We start from the raw sequence: 22,599 nt of genomic DNA on the forward strand, positions 1-22,599 counted from the left end.
TGAGAGCAATAAAAGGAACATTATAGTGATTACTGGTAACACAAGGTTTAACGATTTTGAAGCAAAAACTTGTTAAACTGGGGACAGTTTTTCATATGTAGGCATAACTAGTTTGTCTGGATATTATTCCTAGATGTATAGGTACCTCCATTATGATAAATTAATATTACAGAAAGGAAACTAATTATCTTTTTGTACAACTGAGAAAGTAACTAGGTAATGAAATGGGTTAAGAAGAAGTTGGTTAAAGTATAGGTTAATTTAAATATAAGGATTTTAAATTTTAGTTTGGGATTGTAAAAATTAATTTTTACTTGCAGCAACCAGCATTGAGAGATTACTTGCTCAGTACTGAAAGGAGGACTTCAGTTGTATTAATTATCAAACTTATTGTCCTTTCATAGCGATTCTGATAAGATCAGAATCTGAGTGAAACTGACTAGCTACTAGCCAGCATTTGCCCAAAAGGAACAACAAAGTGAGCTCTGTGTAAAAAATTGCACATTGATTGACCTTTGGGAAGGGAGAATAACAGCAGCAAAGTTATACAGAAGTAAAACATGGAAGGGCTATCCACCCACATGGAGGGATAATATTGACTAAATGAGGGAATGGAGAGCTGTGCTGTTGGTCCAACAAGCAAGGTCATGGAAAGTTACAGAAAGTACACACTTCAGAAGCTAAGTATGTCAACCTATTATTGAATCCCATCTAGAGATGCAAGATCAGTTAGCAACCCCGAAGCCACTTTGGACTCTTCACCCTGAGAGAGATTTAATCTCAAATTGTGATTTTGGAATTGGTAGGAAAAGACAATAGGGTTCCTGAAAGCAAAGCTTCACAAACCTCTCCATTAAAAATAAAAGAAAGTGGAATCTAAACAGTAAGTTGGAAACTGTTATGGTTGGAACAAGACCATCTCTTTTTGGGCCAGTTGAAATTCTATCCCGTTTTGCTGCTTCTATGAAACACTTGTCTGCCTAGGAAGCCATTAATAATAACCCAGTAAAAGAGATTTTAAAAAAGGATCATTGTCACTGTTTGGAGATTTACCTTTAGCCATCTAAATTTCATTGTCTGTAAAACTGACTCTAGTCTTTTTGGGAGCAGAGATTACTCATGTTGTATAATCACAGGCATGCTGATGGTACTGGGTAAGTGAAATACAGATGGAGACAATGGTGTTTAGAGAAAATGGCAGCAGTAAGGCCCTGATAACATAGTTGAAGCAAAATGCAGGACAATGTAGCACTTTAAAGACTAACAAGATGGTTTATTAGATGATGAGCTTTCGTGGGCCAGACCCACTTCCTCAGATCAAATAGTGGAAGAAAGTAGTCACAACCATATATACCAAAGGATACAATTTAAAAAAAATGAACAAATATGAAAAGGACAAATCACATTGCAGAACAGAAGGAGGATGCGGGGGGGTGGGAAGGGGGAGGAAGGAAGGTAAGTGTCTGTGAATTGCTGATATTAAAGGTAGGGAGAGTGGGATGTTTGTGAGTTAATGGTATTACAGGTGATAATTGGGGAAACTGTCTTGATAATGGGTGAGAAAGTTCAAAGACTTGTTAAGTCCTTGTTGGTAAGTGTCGAATTTTAACATGAATGACAGTTCAGAGGATTCCCTTTCAAGTGCAGATGTAAAAGGTCTTTGTAGCAGAATGCAGGTGGCTAAGTCATTTAGAGAGTGTCCTTTCTGGTTAAAGTGGCAAGAAACTGTTTTCTCTTTGTGATCTTGTCTAATATCTGTTTTGTGGGCATTAATCCTTTGGCGAAGTGTCTGAGATGTTTGTCCAATGTACATAGCAGACGGACACTTTCGGCACATGATAGCGTAGATTATATTTCTGGATGCGCAGGAATATGTGTTCTTGATCTTATAACTCACTTGGTTAGGTCCAATAATGGTATCAGCAGAATGAATATGTGGACAAAGCTGGCAACGGGGTTTGTTGCAAGGGAAGGTACCAGGGTTGGTATTAGTGTGGTATGTCCTGTGGTGGTTGGTAAGAATCATCTTGAGGTTAGGTGGTTGTCTATAGGAGACTATGGGTCTGTCTCCCAGAGCCTCTTTGAGTATGGTATCCTGTTCCAATATAGGCTGTAGTTTCTTGATAATGTGTTGGACAGGTTTAAGTTGGGGGTTGTAGGTGATGACAAGTGGTGTTCTATTGTTGGTTTTCTTGGGTCTGTCTTGAAGTAGATGGTTTCTAGGTATTCGTCTGGCTCTTTCAATTTGCTTTTTTGTTTCTCTGGGTGGGTAGTTGAGATTTATAAATGCTTGGTAGAGATCCTGAAGCTTCTGGTCTCTGTCAGTGGGGTTAGAGCAGATGCGGTTGTATCGAAGGGCTTGGCTATAGACGATGGATCGTGTGGTGTGTTCTGGATGGGAGCTGGATGCATGTAGGTAACTGTATGAGTCAGTGGGTTTTCTGTAGAGAGTGGTGTCTAATTTTCCATTGTTGATTTGTACGGTGGTGTCCAGGAAGTGGATCTCTCGTGTAGAATGGTCCAGGCTGAGGTTGATGGTGGGGTGTAGGTTGTTGAAATCTCTGTGGAATATCTCCAGTGTTTCTTGGCCATGTGTCCAGATCATAAAGATGTCATCGATGTACCGTAGGTAGAGGAGGGGTGAAAGGGGACGGGAGTTGAGGAAACGTTGTTCTAGGTCAGCCATAAAGATGTTAGCATACTGTGGGGCCATGCGTGTACCCATGGCTGTGCCGCTGATCTGGAGGTATAAGTTGTTCTCAAACCGGAAATAATTGTGGGTGAGAACAAAGTTACATAGGTCTGCTATCAGGTTGGCAGTAGTGTCCTCTGGGATAGTGTTTCTAATTGCTTGTAATCCGTCTTCATGTGGGATGTTGGTATATAGAGCTTCTACATCCATGGTGGCAAGGATGGTATTATTGGGGAGGTTATCGATGTTTTGTAATTTCCTTAGGAAGTCAGTAGTGTCTCGGAGATAGCTGGGGGTATTGGTTACGAAGGGTTTGAGAAGAGTGTCTACATAGCTGGATAGACCAGTAGTGAGCGTGCCAATACCAGAGATGATGGGACGTCCGGGGTGCCCAGGTTTATGGATCTTGGGAAGTAGATAGAACAATCCTGGTCGGGGGTCAGAAGGTGATTCTGTGAGGATTTGTTCCCGAGTAGCTGTGGGGAGGCTTTTAAGGAGACAGTGTAGTTTCTTTTGGTAGTCCAAGGTGGGATCAGAGGGGAGAGGTTTGTAAAATGTGGTGTTCGAGAGTTGTCTGGTTGCCTCCTGGTTATAGTCGGCCTTATTCATAATGACCACAGCACCCCCTTTGTCAGCTGGTTTGATTACAATGTCCAGGTTGTTTTTGAGACTCTGGATGGCATGGTGTTCAGCGCGGCTAAGATTGTGTGTCGCTTGTTGTCGTTTGTGAATAATGTCAGTCTGTGCGTTGTTGCGGAAGCTGTGTATATAGAAATCCAGATTGTAATTCCGACCGTCAGGGGGAGTCCATATAGAATTATTTTTAATTATGATAACATAAACATACGCAATCCAAGTACAGTAGAGTCCCTATCATCTGACCTAAATGGGACCGACACATGGTCAGATTACCAAATATGTCGGATGATACGGACTCTACTGTAGAGAGCAACGGAACAGCTGATGCCGCTCCTGCCGGGACAAAGCGTCCCCGGCAGAGCAACATCAGCTGTTCCATTGCTCTCTAGGAGCAGTTGCTGCTGCTCCTGCTGGAACGCTTCCAGGCAGGAGCGGCAGCAGCTGCTCCTAGAGAGCGACGGGGCAGAAAGCTGAGCCGTTCTCCCGGCCTGCAATGTATCCTACCCTGCAGCTCACTTGGAGTAGGCCATCATGGCTTTAACTTCTTGAAAAGGAGATGTGGGATAATTTAGAGCAGTGGTTTTCAAAATACAGGTCGCGACTCATATTTGGTCTTGAAGTGCCAGGCACTGGATCGCTTTGCTATAGTGTGACCAGATGACTAGTGGCAGTTGCTCAGACAAGCTTCCTGCCTGTCTTGGCATCATGCACTGCACTGCACCCCAAATTTGCCAGCAGTGGATCTAGCTCCTGGGCCGGGAGCCACAGGGTTCCACGCACTTCCCTCCCCTTAAGCACCAGCTCCACACTCCCGTTGTCTGATTCCTGGCCAATGGGAGCTAAGGAGGATGGTGCTGTATGTGTGAGAGCAGTGCGCAGAGCCACTTGCGCACATCTGCCTATGACTCAGTCCCGTTATTGGCTGCTTCTGTGGCACAGTGTGGACAGGCAGGAAGCCAGCCTTAGAATCCCCACTTCTCTGCAGAAAGTGAGTTGCTGGAATTAAGCTTGTGCCCAACTCGGTGCCCCAAGCCTGAGCCCCTTCTTGTACCTCAAACTCCTCATTTCTGGCCCCACCCTAGAGCCCACACTCTAGTTAAAAGATATAATTATGTTGGGCATCAACAATTTTCTTCAAAAAGGGTCATGAGTAAACAAAATTTGAAAAAATGATTTAGGATTTAGGATTTAGGATTTGTCTCCTGTTTTTATGGGGGGACGTGGGAGGGATACCAGTTGCATCTGTGACAGCTAAGAGAGAGTCCTGTAAGTAGACTTGATTGCAAAAGCAAGTAGTAGAAGTCAATCCAGGTGTTGAACTGGAGACCAGGATCAAGCACCTCTCTCTACAAAATGCTGCACCAATTAGGAGGCAGAGCAGGAAAGCCACCACTGCTCAACGCCTCTCTTTTTTTATGCAAATTGCATCAACTGTTTGATTAGCCAATTAATTGAAATTTTGTGTCCCTAGTCATTTTAATCTTTGTTTTGAAAAAAAATTGATCACTTTTTATTTCTATCTTCCGAATTATTAAATGAGGAAAGGATTTTAAAAATAGTTGAATATATAACTTTAAATTAAAATATGTTCCTGTAGCAGAGAATTTTTAAACAGTGAGGGGAAAGGTTTCAATGTATATTTGTCTGAATGCGTGTTCAGATGAGGTTGTCTTCTCAGGTAATATTTTCCTACTACTATTTGTCCTTCAGTAAGTTCTCCTAAAGCTTATTTTGTGACATCACAATATTTCCATGGTAACACTGTTATCATGCAGAGAAGTCATGTTCTTATTTCAAGATCAGGCAGAAAATGGGTTGTTTGAATCAATGCTTTTATTAGAATAGAAATATTTCCAGTAATTCAGGTCAATTTTTTTTCTATAAATGTTTTCTGTGTTTGCTGTAGTGTAAAATTTCCCCCTTTTTAATAAGACTTAAATTATTTAGTGCACCTTAACAGCTTGCTTTCTCAATTTTATTCTGATGAGGGTAGATGACTTCTAGTATGCTATAGTCTCAGCTACAGTATTTAGTTACTTGTTCAAGTGGGAATTTTGTGGTTGCTCTAACTACTACTTTCTAGATGTAGACGATTAATTCATTTTTTAACAAATCACTAAGACTGCGATAAAATAAGTCTCTTCTTAGAGTACTTGAAACAGCCATAAAAACCACTGTTGTGTGACACGGATGCTTGAATAGTTTCCAAGGTTACCTACTGGTTTTGAAGTCTGTAGAGAAATGACCATGGTCTGCCATAGATTTGCAGAAACAATATGTAGACTTATAGAGAACTTCATCTGTAGATTTAAGAGTTTTACAACTTTCCAGGTTAACTATTATTGTAATTGAAAAACCAAAAGGATATTCAATGATGGATAAAAATGAAAGGTGTCTTGAATATAATCGATACAAAAGAAAATACCTTTTAAAAACATGATGTAGAGTTAACCTGGGAAAATCACTTCTAAACTATATTAGTAGGATTAGTAGGATTAAAAAAATGATTAAGTTTAGTAGGATTAAAAAAATGATTAAGCATGTTATTTGGATAAAAATAGGCATTTTCATTTGATACGATTCTTTACAAGAGAAATTCATATGCTTCAGGGCATCAGTCAGTTCTTGATTATGTCCACACTACAAAGCAGTGCAAGGATGAGCCTGGGCGAGCCTACCCGATCTACTTTGAATCTAGCAAATGCAAGTAGCAATAGCAGTGAGGACAGTGCAGCATGGGTTAATGAGCAGAATATTACCCAAGACCCATACTGGGCTTTTACTGTATATATTAAAGCCCATTCTGTGTGTGTTTTTCCTTCTGATGCTGAATCCTACCCGAATATTGTAAAAGATATGCTCTAATAAAACGTGTTACTTAGGGGCAAATCTTTGGTTTGTGTTATGCTGGATGTCTGACTTTATGATCATAACAAACCCTTATGGCCTTACAATCTCTTTTTCTCTTGGGGCCAGGTGAAAAGTGCCTGTCCATGGCCACTGCAGCGGACACAGATCGGGGAGGGATACATGTCTCCCAGCTCTCTGAAATATATAGTAGATAGCTGTCCTTTTCTCTACCCCTGCCGGCCCAATAGGATTATAGCTGTCCTGGTCCCCCCTCTGTTCCTGTGCTGCTCCTCATGGTCATTCGACAGTATAGCTGTTCATTCTGCCAGACCCTTCCTTTTCCGTTGTGTGAAACAATTGAATTCCAGGCACATCCTATTGTTGTTACAACCAAACCCTTCCAAACCCTTACATTGTTTTAAGTTATGATAAGAGGAAGCTGCATAAAAATTTGGTGGGCCTAGCTCATACCGTTTAGGAGGAGTTATTTAACGGACTCATGGACGGGCAAACAGATAGACGCACAAATTCTTTCCGTAGACTAGGGGCATAATCTAACAGTATCAAATCCATTTACCCACATAACATTCTGGTGCTCCTCAGTGAGGGCTGTCTCCCTGTTAAAATGCTGCATTTTTTCTTCTAGATTCACCTCAACTAGCTAATGCATTAAAACATAATTTTGGACTATAGTAGGATTTTTAACTGTTAGTGTTCTTCTCTAAAGCCTTGTGTTCACTGCTTAAAAAAAAGTGTGTGTAACAAATGTGCATGAACTGTCCCAAGATTTAAAAAAAAAAAAAAAAAAGTAGTATTATTGAAGATCAGACACTTCAGATTTATAGTGAGAAACTCATCAAGGTCTGTCCTATATCTGCACCTGGGGCTGACTGTGGTAAGCATACCATGCGGTAAAACTACAGTGCCTGGTGAGCTCATGTGCATCAATGTCTCCACTGAACTTTCATCTTTTATTGCTTGGGGGAAGTGCGTGCATGCGTGGGGAAATCCCTGATGGACAAGAGTTTTACTGCTGAAAAGTGCCAGTGTAGACAGAACTTTGTCATTGGGAAATGTTCTCCCACCAAAAAAGGGAACCCCTCTCCTGCTGACAGAGTAGCAACATATTATCTTACAGCTTGTGATGGCACATCTGTGTAGCTAAAAGGCACACTGTTTAAACATAGCTTGGGTTACGCCCAAGTTAAAAACACTTCTTTTTTAGCAGTGTAGACCAGGATAGGTCTAACCTAGAATAAAAAGGTGTGCGTCATTCCTAGGTTAAAAAAGTACCCTTAAAAGAAATGCAGTGAAGATGTGGCATCAGTTGAAGAAAACAGTAGGGAAAGGAGAAACTGCACTGAATCAATTCCACCCACAAACAGCACCTGAGGGACAGGTTGGAAACAATCTCCTTGGTTTCAACCAGAGGTCACTAAAGTTGCTGGCTTAAATTTCTAAGTTTATTTTGGAAGTTAGCATGGCAGAAATCAGACTGTTTTGTTTAGGAGTTTACGTCTGTCATGCTTTAGTGGCAAGAGTAAATTTGTTGATCATATGACAAGATTTGACCTTGGGATTTTTAAGAGATCAGATACTCCAAAACTCATATTTACTATTGTATGGTCAGAGGATAATGAATAAATTAGTAGAAATTGATAAAAAGCAGTGGTTTGGTAGTGGCTGAGGTCATAAAGTTTGTATGTAGAAGCACTGCCTAGCCCTATATGATACACAGAACACATATCTACAGGGAGAAGAAGTGGTTGAGTTACCCAAGCAGGAAATTAATCACTAAAAAGAATGTTGTTCCTCTGTGCATGCAGCATAGAGGCATGAATTAAGGTTCAGAAAGAGTGGGGGGAGGAAAAAATGGGAAATGCTGCAGAGAATGGGTTTGTGTAGATAGCAGCAGGGCTGCTTCTTGAAAGCTAATGAAGACTAGTGCAGGTTAGACAAATTTAATTTCTAGAAGTCATAAACAAGGGATATCTGTAAATTTTCTTTTTAATAGTCTACTGAAAGTGACTCAGAAGTTGCAGTCTGTTATAGCAATGTAATAACGAGCAATAAGGACCAGTATAACAAGCAGGAAACATGGTTTCTGGATAATTATCTCGCTCTTTTGGATATCGAGTACAGGCAGTCCCTGGGTTACGTACAAGATAGGGATTGTAGGTTTGTACTTAAGTCGAATTTGTACTTAAGTCAGAACTGGCGTCCAGATTCAGCCGCTGCTGAAACTGACCAGCGGCTAACTACAGAAAGCCCGAGGCAGAGTTGCTCTGCCCCGGGCTTCCTGGAATCAGCCGCTGATCAGTTTCAACAGCAGCTGAATCTCGACACCTGGGACAGAGCAGCTGAGGCGCTGCCGGGTAGGTCCCCGCAGCGCCGCACCTCAGAGCTGCAGGGACCAACCCGGCAGCACCCCAGCTGCTCTACCCCAGGTGTCCCCAAGTCAGCTGCTGCTGAAACTGATCAGTGGCTGATTCCAGGAAGCCCGGGGCAGAGCAACTCTGCCTCGGGCTTCCTGTAGTCAGCCGCTGGTCAGTTTCAGCAGCGGCTGACTTGGGGACGCCTGGGGCAGAGCAGCTGGGGTGCTGCCGGGTTGGTCCAGTAGCGCCGAGGAGCGGCGCTGCGGGACCAACCGGCAGTGCCCCAGCTGCTCTACCACAGACGTCTGCGAGAAAAGCCTGGTCTGCTGGGGGGAGGGGAGGAGGGGAGGCACACTAGCTGCGCCCCCCCCTCCCCTCCCCAGCAGACCATGGAGACACGGGCGGTGGGACCGAAATGTGCCGTGGTCCCACCGCCCGGGTCCTCCCTGGTCTGCTGGGGGGAGGAGGGGAGCAGACCAGGGAGATGCGGAGCAAAGCCGCAGAGGACCCCCCAGCAGACCAGGGAGATGCGGAGCAGCTTTTCTCGCTCCGGAGGACGTGGGCGGCGGGACTGCGGCGCGTCTGGGCAGTCCCGCCGCCCGTGTCCTTCGGGGCGAGAAAAGCCCTGTTCGTAAGTACGGATCCGACATGTAACTCGGGGACTGCCTGTAGTGAGCATGAAATGCTCAACATATACTTGAATTTTTGGCTTCTTTTATTATAAATATGTGAATGTTGTGAGAGCGAAATAAGGAAGACACTAATTAGACTTACTCTTATTCTTTTCTTAGAATATTTCCATAATAATAATTTATTATTATTATTTATTAACTGGAGAGATGCAGAGGAGAATCTAGTTTCACAGCACTAATTTTCAAACACACAATTCTTATGAAAATCAAGTGTTAGTGCTTCAGAGAATGGTAGTTAAGCATTTTTTTCATTAAATTACTAGATTCTGGTTAAAAGTTACTTGGAATAATTAAAACTATATGCTTATTTCATTTTTAGTTGAAGATATTTTAGAAAAATTGTAATCTACATCTACAAGAAAAGTATATGTGGAATCAGGAGATTGGAATTGCTGTTATATTGACAGGAACAGAAATCAGTGGTATAGTCAAGGCTCTTAATTTCTTTTTTGCTGTTATTTAACCATCCTTTGCATACAGTACTTCTTTGAGACAACATGAAGCATTTGGGGTTTAATAAATACTTTGAGGTCTTTGGATGAAAAGTGCAGGGGAGTCCACACAGATGTTCTCTGTTGCTGATAGGAATGTAATTCATTCTATCTTAACTGTATACTTATTAATGACAATTTCTAAGTGCAATAGTGAAACTTTGGCAAACATGCTGATGGTCAGCTCCTCACATCCTATCCTGTAGTTAGTACGATATTGTTCATTTTAGAAAGCAAAAAAATCTATGGATTTTTTTTTCATAGATATGATTCAGTGCCTGCTTTCTGCCTTAATTACCCTGACCATATGTCCCATTTTTTCCCAAATTTAAATGCTGGACAGTCCCAAATTTAAATGCTGTGTCTCGGAGTCTTTATCAACTAGGGAAATGTCCCAGAAAGCTTTGCCGGATCTGGCTAGAAATGGCACCGCTCTGGGACAGCCTCGCAGACACTAGTGCAACGCCTCCCTCCCCTATGTAGGCCATGTAGGTGGTCCCTAGGTGCTTTGCCAGCGGCAGTAGGGCCACTTCCAGGGTTGGGTTGGAAGCTGGAGCCTGGAGCATTCTCCGAGCTCCAGTGCGGTGCACGTTGCCACCCTGCAAGCTCTTGCCTGGCCCCATCCTGCCCTTTCCCCCCACATGCCTCTTCCACACATGGACCAATCTGGCTGCACCGCCGCCTCCTCCACTTGCTTTTTGTACAGCAATTGCTGTGGTGAGGTCCAAGAGTGCTTCTCATACAGCTGCTGCTTGATTCCAGCTAGAGCTGGGACCACGGTGCTATTTGCAGTACTGCTGTCCCGGTCCCCACTGGCAGCCCCAGCTCCAGCTGGAGTCAAGTGGCAGCTGCACAAGGCCCATTCCAGTTAGGACGCCCCAGCTCCAGCCCCTGCAAGCTGGAAGGCTGAAGGTGAGGGAAGAGACGGGGAGAACTAAGGGGGAGGTGGGTGAGGAGAGAAAGGGGCTTGTGCTGAGGAATTGGGGGGCAGGGTAGTAGAACAAAGGGGAAGGCACCAAGAGGCAAAGTGAAGGAGAGACAAATGCTAGGGAGCCAAGAGGAGACAACAAGGAAAAGGGCAGGAGGGGGGAGGAGAGAGAAGGTATCAATGGGGGCTGGGAGAGGAGAAGGGAGGAACACTGAGGGCAAGAGGGAGGAAGAGGAGAGGGGAGGAGTGGGTGCCAGGAGAAAAGAGGTTGAAAGGAGGGATGGTCATGAGGATGGCAGGGGATGGAGCAAGTCATGTGTGAGGGCACAGAGGAGCATGAGGAGAACTGGGGCAGAGGGTGGTGAGGAGATGAGCACCAGGATGAAAGTGGGCAAGGAGAGCAGGGGCAGTGAGGGAAGGTGGAGGCACCTGAAAGGTGCAGGGGTTAGAGAAGGTGCAGGTGCCAGGGGATTGTGGGGGCAAAGCAGAAGGGCAGACACGTGGAGGGGACGGACAGGAGACACAGGGCAGAGGAGAGAGGCAGGGCAGGTGGGTAGAGGGAGGTGTTAGGAGAGGGGATGGAGAGGAGTAGCTCCAGATGATCGGAGTGGGCTAGAGGAGGAGTGGGCACAAGGGGAAGAGAAGGGCTGGTACAGGAGTCAGGATGGGGAGGGGTGCATGTCCCCAAAGGGCTGAGGGAAGAAAGAAGGGCTGGAGCCAGGAGAGCAGAGGAGGGGCAGGGGAGGGGAGCAGCAAACACCAACGGAGGATGGGAGATATGTCAGCAGAGGGGAAAAGGGAGAGGTTTATAAAATATTCATTAGTAACTTGGGTGCCACAGTGACACACATCCGAACAAGCGGATATGAACTCAATACTGGTTGCTCAAGACAAAACTCACTCCGCTCACATTTGGAAAATCTTCGAGGGAATACTTCCTCCAGCTTATCCCCCCCAAGTTAATGCAATGCAAGTTGGGTTAATGCAGTTGCAGGCTAGTTTGGGGGGGGGGGATCCTGTGGGGGCTGAACCTATCCCTATTGGTGGAGGATGGTGGGAGGAGTTCTTAGAGGGGTCACATGACACACTTGATTTCAGGGGTTAAGATGGACACATGACCAGGAGTTCTATCTCCAGCAGTGGGATTTCGTGTGGCAGGGGGCGTAGCTAATGGAGGATGGGGGCATGGCTAACATGTCGCTAATTTTGGTTCAGAAAATATGATCACCATAGCCTTAATGCACTGACTGCTCCTTTCTGCTGCGAGTTACTCTTGCAGGTAATTCAGATATGTAGTAAGTAAGCGGTGAGTTGTGGAATGTGTTGCTTTCCTAAAACTTGAAAATTAGGCAAGAGGGTGATGTCAGGCCAAATTCGGTGGTTGAAAACTGAAAGTTCCTATCCATAAGAGACAGCAAAAATACTTCAGAAGATGAGGGATAAGAGTGGCAGGAAAAGATAAGTATTTGTTTAATTTTCTACTCTATTCAGAAAAATTACCTCACGGTTATGTTAAAAAACCTATTCCAAGAGAGAGATTTCTGACCTCAAGTAAAAACTGTACTATGTTAGATGTAACTCGTTTTTTCTGGTATAATAAGTAAACAAAGCTCTTACCTTGTGTGTTTTTCTTCCAGTTTGTATACAAAGTTGCATTCTTGCCACCACAAAGTCTGTCTTGTTTACAATCAGTCGATTAGGTGATTTTATTTCCTGAAGATTTTTTATGTAGCTGTTCTTTTTATTGGTGTAGAGATGACAAAAATCAAGTAGTTTTAGATTCTAAAGTATTTTTCCAAGGTCTAATGAAGTAATGGTTTACTTTTCTACCTTTTAAGGTAAGTTATAATTTGAATGAAAATCAAGAATGCATTGATGAGTAAGGCAGCACACATTCTTTTAGTATTAGGTAATAGAAGAATACTTATCTTTGCCTCTGGAAATGTATGCATTTCACTGAGCAGATTTTAGATTTTTTTTGTATTACTGAATCTTTTAAAAGGCTCCGTATTTTGGAAAACCTTTTCCTATTGTAAAAGTTTCATGTACCATTAAATGTGTGCATTGTTATGGTGAAGGAGCACAGCTGGTATTGCTTTACAATATTTAACTGCCTTCTTTGCAAGCTATTGAAATGCTGTTGTGCATGAATCACCATTTGAGCCACAAAAAAGTGAAATTTTTCATTCTTTACTAATCACCCTGCAGGGTGGGAGGGTAGTTGTAGATTCACTAAAAATACCATTAAGAATGACATATTAAGTTCCTAGTTGGCCTCATTATGAAATTGTGAGAAATTAAGAAAGTATTACTTGGCAAACACTGTGTTTTCGGGGATTTTTTTTTAACAAGAACAGTAAATGATGCAAATCAGCATCATTTAATAGAGAAATATGTGCAGTCTCCAAGGCTGGAGGTACATAAGTGACTCTGTTTTTAAGGGTGGGATAATAAGCTTGATTTTTTTTTACATCCTTTCCCCAAAATGTCTTGAATCCCCCTTTCCCCATTTACATTTATTGACTCTTTTGACACGGTTTTTGAGAGAGCTTATTGAAAATGTTTTTGTTGGATAAAACTGAGTACAAAAGCTTAAAAAGCCAGCTTTACTACTGTGGGCCTCTGGGCCTTCATTTTGTCCTCATTGATAGATGTTTTATAGGTATTTCTCTGACGCTTGTCACTGTAGTATTTTGTCACAGTGTATTTGTCAATTTGGATAGCTAATTTTGTACTGGCTATGCATACATCACGTTTTTTAATATGTGAGACCACCATCAAAGATGTTGTCAGAATTCATGTCCTATAAAAGGATTCAATACAGTTAGACAACTGTGGCTGGATCACTTAAGTTCAAGGAACTTGTACATCAAACCGGTAGAGTAATTGGTTTGAATATCAAGGACAGTTCCTAGAATCTGGACAATCTATGTCCAGTGCAGGAATGTAGGATGTGGAACAGATATCCTCATTTTACCATATCCCGTTCTATAATCCTGGGGTTAGGCAGCAGAAAGAGTAAAGAGTCAAATTTACTTTTAGCACAGTGGATCAGTGTTAAATGGCATATATTATCTTTTTATACTGCATATGTAATTATAGTGAAATATATGATTGCTATCAGAAGTACAACCATTTGCAGGTTTTTCATATACATCTCACAATGTGTTAATATAATCTGACATTTTGTCACCACGTGCAACTTCATTGCTGGGCTTGAGCAGCTCCCACTTGTGTTGGGTGGTGGACTGCTCCTGCTCAGCGGGGCCACTGGTTAACCGCTTAACCCTTTACATCCCTAATGTCGTCATGTAGCATTGTAAGGTGGTATGCAGGGGTGGAGGACCTACAACCCATAGGCTGCATCTGGCCCTGTCATAATTTGATCTGGCCCATGGCAAGTTTTACATTGTGGGCTGGAAGCCCTAAGCCTCAGCATATCCTCAACTCCCCCTTGCCCCATCTCTGTGGGGCTGGAATGCAAGTGCTGGCTAACATCAATACGGGAGCAAGCTTGGAGACTCAGTGTGTCCCCATGCTGGACTGGAGCATGAGCACCGACTTGCTTCATTGCAGGGGAAGCCTAGATCCTCCATCCCCCACGGGGCTGAAGTGGAGTTAAGTGAGAGTGAGGATGATTTTGCTTTTGGCATTAGGAGCCGTGAAGAGTTGAGGATGATTTGTTTTTTGTGTTTTTTGTGTTGCTTGTGCGTGGCCCCCAACTTATTTTTCTGTGGATCAGCTGCCCCGACAGAAAAAAGGTTCCCCACCCCAATCTATGTATTCCTTTAAATAGGCAAATATTTAAACTGTTTCTCATTTCAGTCAGTGGTTTTTTTTCCTGTAGAAAGCAAAGGAGAATGTATGTGGTATAGTGGTGAATAGCTTTTTAACCTCATCCATTCAGCTCTAAGGGGTGGGGAACCATTTTTGGGTCAGAGGTCTCTGACCCACAGAAAAATCAGTCAAGAGCTGCACAAGTGAGAAGCAAAAGGGTGGAAAAAACAACCCTCACTGACATGGTCCCTGACTGAGAAGAGACACTCCCCACATTCCCCTCACACACCAGAGTCTAGGGGGGCCCAGGCTAGAAGATTTTGTGTGCTCTAGTCTGCAGGGGGATGTCAGTGGGTCTGGAGCACGAGCATGGGCTCCCCAATGCTGTGCGAGGGGAGGAGCTCCAAGCCTCAGTGGCTGAATCTAGGCAAGCTGGGGGCTGCATCCAGTCCCGGGGCCTTAGGTTCTCCACCCGTGCTTTAAATATAGCACATAATATTTAACTATAAAGGAGAGAGGTGTTAGAGTATCTGAAGAAGTGGGCTGTGCCCACGAAAGCTCATCATACCATCTACCTGTTCTGTTAGTCTTTAAAGTGCTACTACTAGACTATTGGTTGTGTTTTAAGTTTTTTCTGTTATAGACTAAGTTGGCTTACCCCTCTGAAGCTTTTGATACCAGTGTAATTTTTGTGCATTAATACTGTTGGCAACTCTTTATAAACATAAATTAAACAATGTATATTGTAATACCCACAGAATATAATTGCCCGTTTCAGAGCTAGTTGTTATTATTTTATAGTGTGCAATAAATTTCAAAATGAGCCATATAGAGAGCTTAATTGGAACTGATTTAGTTATTTGCATATGTATCAATGTAACTTTTAACATCTACAATTATTATTGCTACTATAGCTTTCATAGCCGACAGGAGTCCTTGTTGTTCCAGGTGCTATACAAAGAATTCTTCCTAAATTCTACAAATTGAAAATATATCAGAATTTGTTTTCAGTTAATCAGAGGCAGAAAAATCTGCATGAAAGTTTTGTTCTGGGCATGTGTATTTTTCACATAAAATTTTAAGTGTCTGGGAAGAGGTTTTAAATACTTTCTTGAGTTGTATTACAGTTTTGATTTTGTTCTGATTAGGTGTTTTTCTTCCTCAGTTTTGGCAAGCGTTCTGCAGGAAGCTTCAGGCGTGGCTGTGAATGCATTGTTTTAGAGCCGTCTGAAATGATTGTGGTAAGACTGGTGCCATTCAGTTTCTTTCAAACAATATTTTTTCAAATTAAATCACACTTTCAAGTTATCAGTAAGCATAGACAAAACACTTCATTATTAAGTAACATTTGAAATTACTTTGAATTGTCTAATATACTTAGTTTAAGGTAGTATAAAATTTAGTGTGAGTTTTTTTTAAAGTCCTAGTTTGCAATACATAACACAAAAGTTGGAAATGCCGTTTAATGAAATAATGGAATGTTTCAATAAAGATAAATTGCCAGTTTAACAAAGTCAGTTTAAAAAAATGACTGTCGAGATAGACAATCAATGGAATGTTGGAAATAAAGATGTTAACTGTGATTATCTGAGTATTTATCATGTTATAAGTAGGCCTCTTTCCTTAAAATTGATAAACTGCATTTAGTTTAAGAGTGATTAACAGTTGATGATTAAATTCTGTTTCTAGACAGGGTTAGACTTGAGAATGTAGGGTAGGGATATTTTTACCCTTATAGTTAAATTTTATCCACATTACTAGTATGAAGGCATATTTGTCATTTAGAACAACTGCTGTGATCCAGTGCAGAACAATTTTATTTCCCACTGGGATCTCAAATGTAACACTTCCATCAGTGTCATAGGACACATCATTCAAGCAGATTTGCTGTCATAACAGGAGAGATTAAATGCTTTTATTCTCTTTCTGAAGGACATGGAGGTCCAGACCATAACACAGGCATAATCACCATATCACCACACACCCTACTGTCCAAAGGCAGGGCATACTACAGTATATTCAGTGCTAAAACAATGTCATCTGTTTACTGGATTTGTTGTAGAAATCAGGATTAGTGAATTAGGCAGTACTGTAGAAGACATGAGTTATTCATCCCTGCAGTATATCATAGGACTGGAAAGTGCCTCAAGAGGCCTTCTAGTCCCCTGGAGTCAAGACAGGATTAAGTATTATCTAATAGGGATACCAATGTGTACAGTCAACTAAAAAATTAACTGATAAGTTTAGGTTTATAAGTTAATCGGTATCGACGACACATGTTCCCCCCCTTGCTGCCTTTGCAAGTGGGGGGGGGGGGGCGGCTTTTAAGCTGGGTCTGAAGAGCCACCTCTCCGTGCCCCCCCCTCCCCCCACTGCCTCCCAGAGAAGCAACAGAAAGAGGAGGCAGGAGCCGGTGCTCAGGAGGAGCCAGCTTTTGGCTCCCCATGTGCACCATCTCTGCAGAGCTGCCCCCCGCCCCCGTTGCCATGGGGGAGGGTGTAAGGTAGGCTGCTTTGGAGCAGCCTCTGTCGGCAGTGAGCCTGTCCTCCTTCCCCTCCCTCCACGGCCAGGGGTGGCAGCCATGGAGCAGCCTCCCCACAGGTGGACCCAGGCTTGCCGCAGACAGAGGCTGGTCTGTGGGATGCTGGTACAGCCTCTATTTGCAGGGAGCTTGGGCCCCCATGGACAGGTGTGGAAGGCAGCCAGTCTACCTCCTGATACCCTGCACTGCTGCCTGGTGTAGAGGCAGCAGCGTAGGATTGCAGGGGGCTCTCTGAGCACGCACTGGCTGTCCTCCCTGCCCCCGGGGACTATTGAATAATTGTGTAACCGCTAAATTCTGATGTAGTTACTCAATTATTAAATTATTCGACATCAAACATCCCTATTATCAAATGTATCCCTGGTAGGTGACTGTCTAACTGTTACGGAGATCCAAATGTCCTGACTTCTAGAAACATTAAAGAACAGCTTTCACACAAAGTATAACTTTCTAACTTATTCAAAATTCATATCTAGGGCTCGACAAACCACGGAATCTACTCGCCCATGGTGAGTAGATTTCAGCCAGTCGCTCTATGCGCTCCATTCACTGGTGCTTCGCGCATGCACAGTGCTGGTCTGGTGCATGCGCAGTGCAGGGCTGGCGAGTAGCTCTCGCTGGGGTTTGTCAAGCCCTGTTTATATCCCTTATTCTTCACAAGTTTTTTTTAAGTTCTTTGCCCCTTTCACTCTCAGTGAATAGGACATTTGTTGTGTAATAGCAGTTTACTTGTCAGTCCAACTCCTCAGATACTGGTTGCCGTCTTTCTCCCCTCTTTCCCTATTTTGCTAATAAAACTCGGATGCATCCTATTTTAGTGTTTTCAGAGCACAGAGAGAAGCAGAAGTGAGAAATGCCCCTTCCTCCCATTTCTCATTCCTCAATCCAAATCCCATAATTCTGCTATGACAAAAGCGGCCTCCAGCTCCTTTCACAGTGCCCACTTTCTCTCTCACTGTTCCCACAGTACCTTATGTACATGACTGTGGGTTCTGGGAGCAACTTGCTATCCCCAATTCCTGTTCCTGTGAAGTTCCTCTTTAGCTTCGGGTGGCATCAATTGATGCCCTTGGTACACAGCTGATTGAGTGGAAGGAATGGGAAGGAGACACAGTTTTGTGTGTGGGAGGAGAATGGAGAGACTAAACAAAGGGGCTTAGCAGGTTGTAGGGAGAAGGGGTGGCAGAAAAGCTGCAGCTGTACTTTTGAGGCATGGTGGGTTGGTTATTGGATGAGAGCATTTATGTTGCAGTTGATCCAAAGTAAGTCATGAATAAGAAGAGCTTTGAACCTCTGAATTAAATCTTTGGAGTATTCTTTGGCCCAACCTTTCAAAGGATTGATTAACTTGACTGCATCTACACTGTAGGGTTTTTGTGCAAGAAGCCTTTTGCAGAAGAGATCTTCCACAAAAACTTCTTGCACAAAAGCGTGTCCAGATTTCAAAGCGCATCATAAAAGCTACCGTATTTTCCAGCGTAGAAGGCTACTAGGCGTATAAGACGACCCCCTAATTTTTTAGTTAAAAGATAGAGGTTTCGTCTTATACCCCAGCGCCCCTCCGCCTCCCCGGCTTTGCTCCCGGTGTCCCTGGTCTGCTGGAGACTGTCCCCAGCAGACCAGAGGCACCGGGAGCAAAGCCGCAGCAGCGGCCGGTCCCGCGCCTCTGAGGCTTTGCCAGAGCAAAGCCTCAGAAGCGCGGCACCCCGCCGCCGCTTCGGCTTTGCTCCCGGTGCCTCTGGTCTGCTGGGAACCGTCTCCAGCAGACCAGGGACACCGGGAGCAAAGCCTCTGAAGACGCCCCGGCAGCGGGACAGCCCCGGCGCGCCTGGGCTGCCCCGCCGCGCCTGGGCTGCCCCGCCGCCGGAGCCCTTCCGCGGCTTTGCAAAGCCTCGGGGGAAGCCGGTGGCGGGGCATCCCAGGTGCGCTGGGGCTGTCCCGCCGCCAGCTTCCCCCGAGGCTTTGCAAAGCCGCGGAGGGGCTCCGGCGGCGGGGCATCCCAGGCGCATCGGGGCTGTCCCGCCACCAGCTTGCCCCCGAGGCTTTGCAAAGCCGCATACCCGGCGTATAAGACGACCCCCGATTTTTGGGGGATGTTTTTTAACATCAAAAGTCGTCTTATACGCCGGAAAATACGGTATGTGCTTTTGCACAAGAGAACATCCATACTGCATGGATGCTCTTGTGCAAGAAAGCTCTGATGGCTGTTCACAGAATGGCCATCAGATCACCTGTGCTTTTGCTGATAGGGGTTTCTTGTGCAAAAACCCCTCCGAAGCATCCACACCTGCCTTTTTGTGCAAGAGCTGTAGTGCAAAAAGGAGTTATTCCTCGTGGGGAGAGGAATAACTCTACCGGCAAAAGCCCTCTGTTCTGCCAATTTACTTGAACAAAAACGCACTTGAGGTATGGACGCGCCACCGGTTTTTGCACAAAAACCTTCCAGTGTAGACGTAGCCTTTGAGTAGAAAGAACTCAATTCAGGGGACAACATATGGAGCAGCTACAAGTCATGGCTACATATTTGTTGCAGACCATAAGTCTATGGGTATATTTACACTACAATTTAAAATTATATGGCTTACCTGTTGCAGCTGACTCAGGCTTGGGAAAGGTTGCTTTGTTAAGGTGTTAACTTTTGAACTTGGGCTGGAGCCTGGGTTCTCGGATCCAGCAAGATGGCAGGGTCCCAGAGCTTGGGCTACAGCCTAAACCCAAATCAGATGCAATTAACAGCTTAGACCCAAATCCCGTGAGCCTGAGAATGGGCTAGCCACAGGTGTCTAATTGTATTGTAAACATACCCTTAATTAGTCATGTTTAGTCATATTTCATACCTTGGTTAGGGTAGGACTAGTTTTTATTAAACCACATCAGCAGAATGTGTAACGATGTTTCATGTATATAGATGGTAAAAAGAAACATGGCAAGGAAAAAATTGTCCGTTTGAGATAGTTTGTTGTCATCATCCTTTTTTAAATCTGTATACCACTACTTATATTTTGTTTCTCTCTTCAATGTTGGGATACACCCTGAGGAATGTGAATGGATTTAATAAGGACAGTAAGGGACAGTTTTTGCCATTTACTTTCTGCTTCCTTGTAGATATAACATAATTATAGCATGACATTCTGGGATTTTGGTAGCAAGATGGGCATAGGGGAAAGGTCTGCAAGAAGTCAAACTACTGCAACTTTCTTATCTTCCATGAAAGTCTGAATTGTAACAACTTTTTCATAGTAGTACATTATTATGTTGTAGCAGGACAGTGACTTTACTGCAGCCTCCAGAACTGACAGAATATTGGTATTGATGAGCAGGAAATTCCTTATTCAGTCACTCATCTACTAGAAATGTTCTGGGGTTTTCCCCCCTCTTGGAATTATTACAAAGCAAATTACTGTTTATATACAGTTAGTTTTTTTCAAATTTCTCTGATGTGAAAGCTGCTCTTTAAAAGTCTCAATATTTAAAATAAGCAATAACTGTGTTGCTATTGAAGAGAGGCAGGATGAGAGTGGAAGGTCCTAAATCTGACCCATTGAAATCTCCAGAAAGCTATATGTTCCTTCCAATGGGAAAGCTTTGTTTGCCAGTGTACAGACAAATGCATCACTATGGGTAAGAATAAAAATTGAGGAAAAGGATGTTAACTTTTTTTTAAGCAGACCATGGTATTTATATAATATGTGAAAGTATCTTCTCAATAACTCTTTTCATAGTGATACTTGTCCCTTCTCATCCCTGCGGATATTTGATTTCTTGGCACTGATTTAACGTTTTTCTCAGTTGAAAATGCAGGAAATTCATAACCAACCACATTTTCTGAAGTGGAGTTCCAAGTGCCCTTTCATAAACTAAATGTTAAACTAAAGTGGGCTTGTTTAATAGGAGTGGCACACTTATGTTTAAGAATTGTCTAAAATAAAGACTTCCACATAGCTAAGAGCAGAAGAAAAATAGGCTTCCGTTTTATTGCAGAGTATGCAGTATTTTTCATTTGTAGTGAAAGGCCCTTCATTGCATTTATTTTACTATAGGTGGACTATATGGATGAAAATGAAGAATATTTCCAGCGCCAAGCTTCCCATAGACAATCCCGAAGGAGATTTAGGAAAATCAATCAAAAAGGAGAAAGACAAACCATTATTGATACTGTAGATCCTTATCCTGTGGGGAAGCCACCTTTACCTAGAGGTTATCATACGGTAAGTTACCTACATTTATTCTAAAAACACGAAAAGGGAAAAACATTTTATACAAAAATAAACCCCTGAATGGTCAGATTCACTGCTGGTGGAATTCTGTGTGGGAGTTTCTTCTTAGGGTATCTGTGAACTTCACCCAAAGTGTGTACATGCCCTTCTGTGACTTGCTTCATACCTCAGATTGAGGGTTGAGATTAATTGGTTTGTTGCACATTTATTGTTGTTAAAGAGAATTGCTGACAAGAGAATGGCGCACATCTTTACTTGCCATTTCAGTAATTTTGGGCAGCTTTGAAACAAATCTGTTACTTATAACCTGTGATTCAAATTTCCTTTCAATAATTGAAAATATGATAGAAATATTTTAGTGTACAGTCTTCTTGTGGTTAATCAGTAAAGCATTCATATTTATATGAAGCAATTGTTTTGTGAGAAGAAAAATAATCCATGATTTTGGACTGTCATTTTTCTATGCAAAACACAGACCTCGGAGAATATTAAACTAACTTTTATTGCTGACCATCACCAGACGAGAATTTTTGGTCTGAACCGTTATACTTTTGTTGTAGCGTGAACTACTGCAGTCCATCCTTCTATGCAGTCCATCTGTCTATGACAAAGCATAGACAGAGTTTTCTTCAAAGTAGATTGTGTACTTTTACACACAGAAATTTATAGATTTCCTCCATAAAAGATGAAAGACCAGAAGCACTAATATTTTAAACATGGTCTACAAAATAATCTATTAGGTTATTATTTTATTGAGCAAGTGGTCTTCAGATCCTGTACTCAGCTGACTTAGAATTGTAGAGGATTAGGGTTGGAAGAGATCTCAGGAGGTCATCTAGGCTATGTCTACATTGCACAGTTATTTTGGAATAAACTATTGCGGAACAGTTATTTCAAAATAGCATGTCTATACTGCAGGGAAGCCTCAAAATTAGTTTGAGGCAGGCTTCCCTAATGTAGATGTTCCATCTCACCTTAGAGCACCAGAAGAAATAACTTAGAATGACCCTGGTGAGGGGCTATTTCAAAATTGCAGAAGTGGAGTGTCTACGCACACCTTATTTCGAAATAGCTGTTTTTGAATAGGTGTTACTCTTTGTAGAATGAAGTTTACTGAAGTTGGAATAAGCCATCCATTATTTCGAAATAATGGAATTGCTGTGTAGACACTTGCATAGTTTTTTCAGAATAACTGTTGATATTCCAATATAACTTTGCTGTGTAGACACACTCGTATATAAACACTGCTCAAAGCAGGGCCAACCCTAGCTAAATCATTCCAGTCAGGGCTTTGTTAAGCTTGGCCTTAAAAACCTCTAAGGATAAAGAATCCACCCTCCCTAGGCAACCCAGTGCTTTGCTACCCTATTAGTAAAATAGTTTTTCCTAGTATCCA

At 42.9% G+C, this 22,599-nt stretch overlaps 1 protein-coding gene across 10 annotated transcripts in view; it reads left to right on the forward strand.

The window, feature by feature from the left end:
- The window catches only part of RAPGEF2 (Rap guanine nucleotide exchange factor 2), a 303,062-nt gene that overhangs the window by 130,019 nt on the left and 150,444 nt on the right, over window positions 1–22,599 (forward strand). For all 10 annotated transcript variants that reach the window (XM_075930136.1, XM_075930126.1, XM_075930135.1 and 7 more), the window contains exons 5-6: window positions 15,610–15,685; window positions 21,027–21,194. In XM_075930136.1, the coding sequence (XP_075786251.1) occupies window positions 15,610–15,685; window positions 21,027–21,194 (244 nt within the window). The remainder of the gene's footprint in view (window positions 1–15,609; window positions 15,686–21,026; window positions 21,195–22,599) is intronic.

Source organism: Pelodiscus sinensis, chromosome 5 (genome assembly GCF_049634645.1).
Source record: "Pelodiscus sinensis isolate JC-2024 chromosome 5, ASM4963464v1, whole genome shotgun sequence".
Classification (NCBI taxonomy): domain Eukaryota; kingdom Metazoa; phylum Chordata; order Testudines; family Trionychidae; genus Pelodiscus; species Pelodiscus sinensis.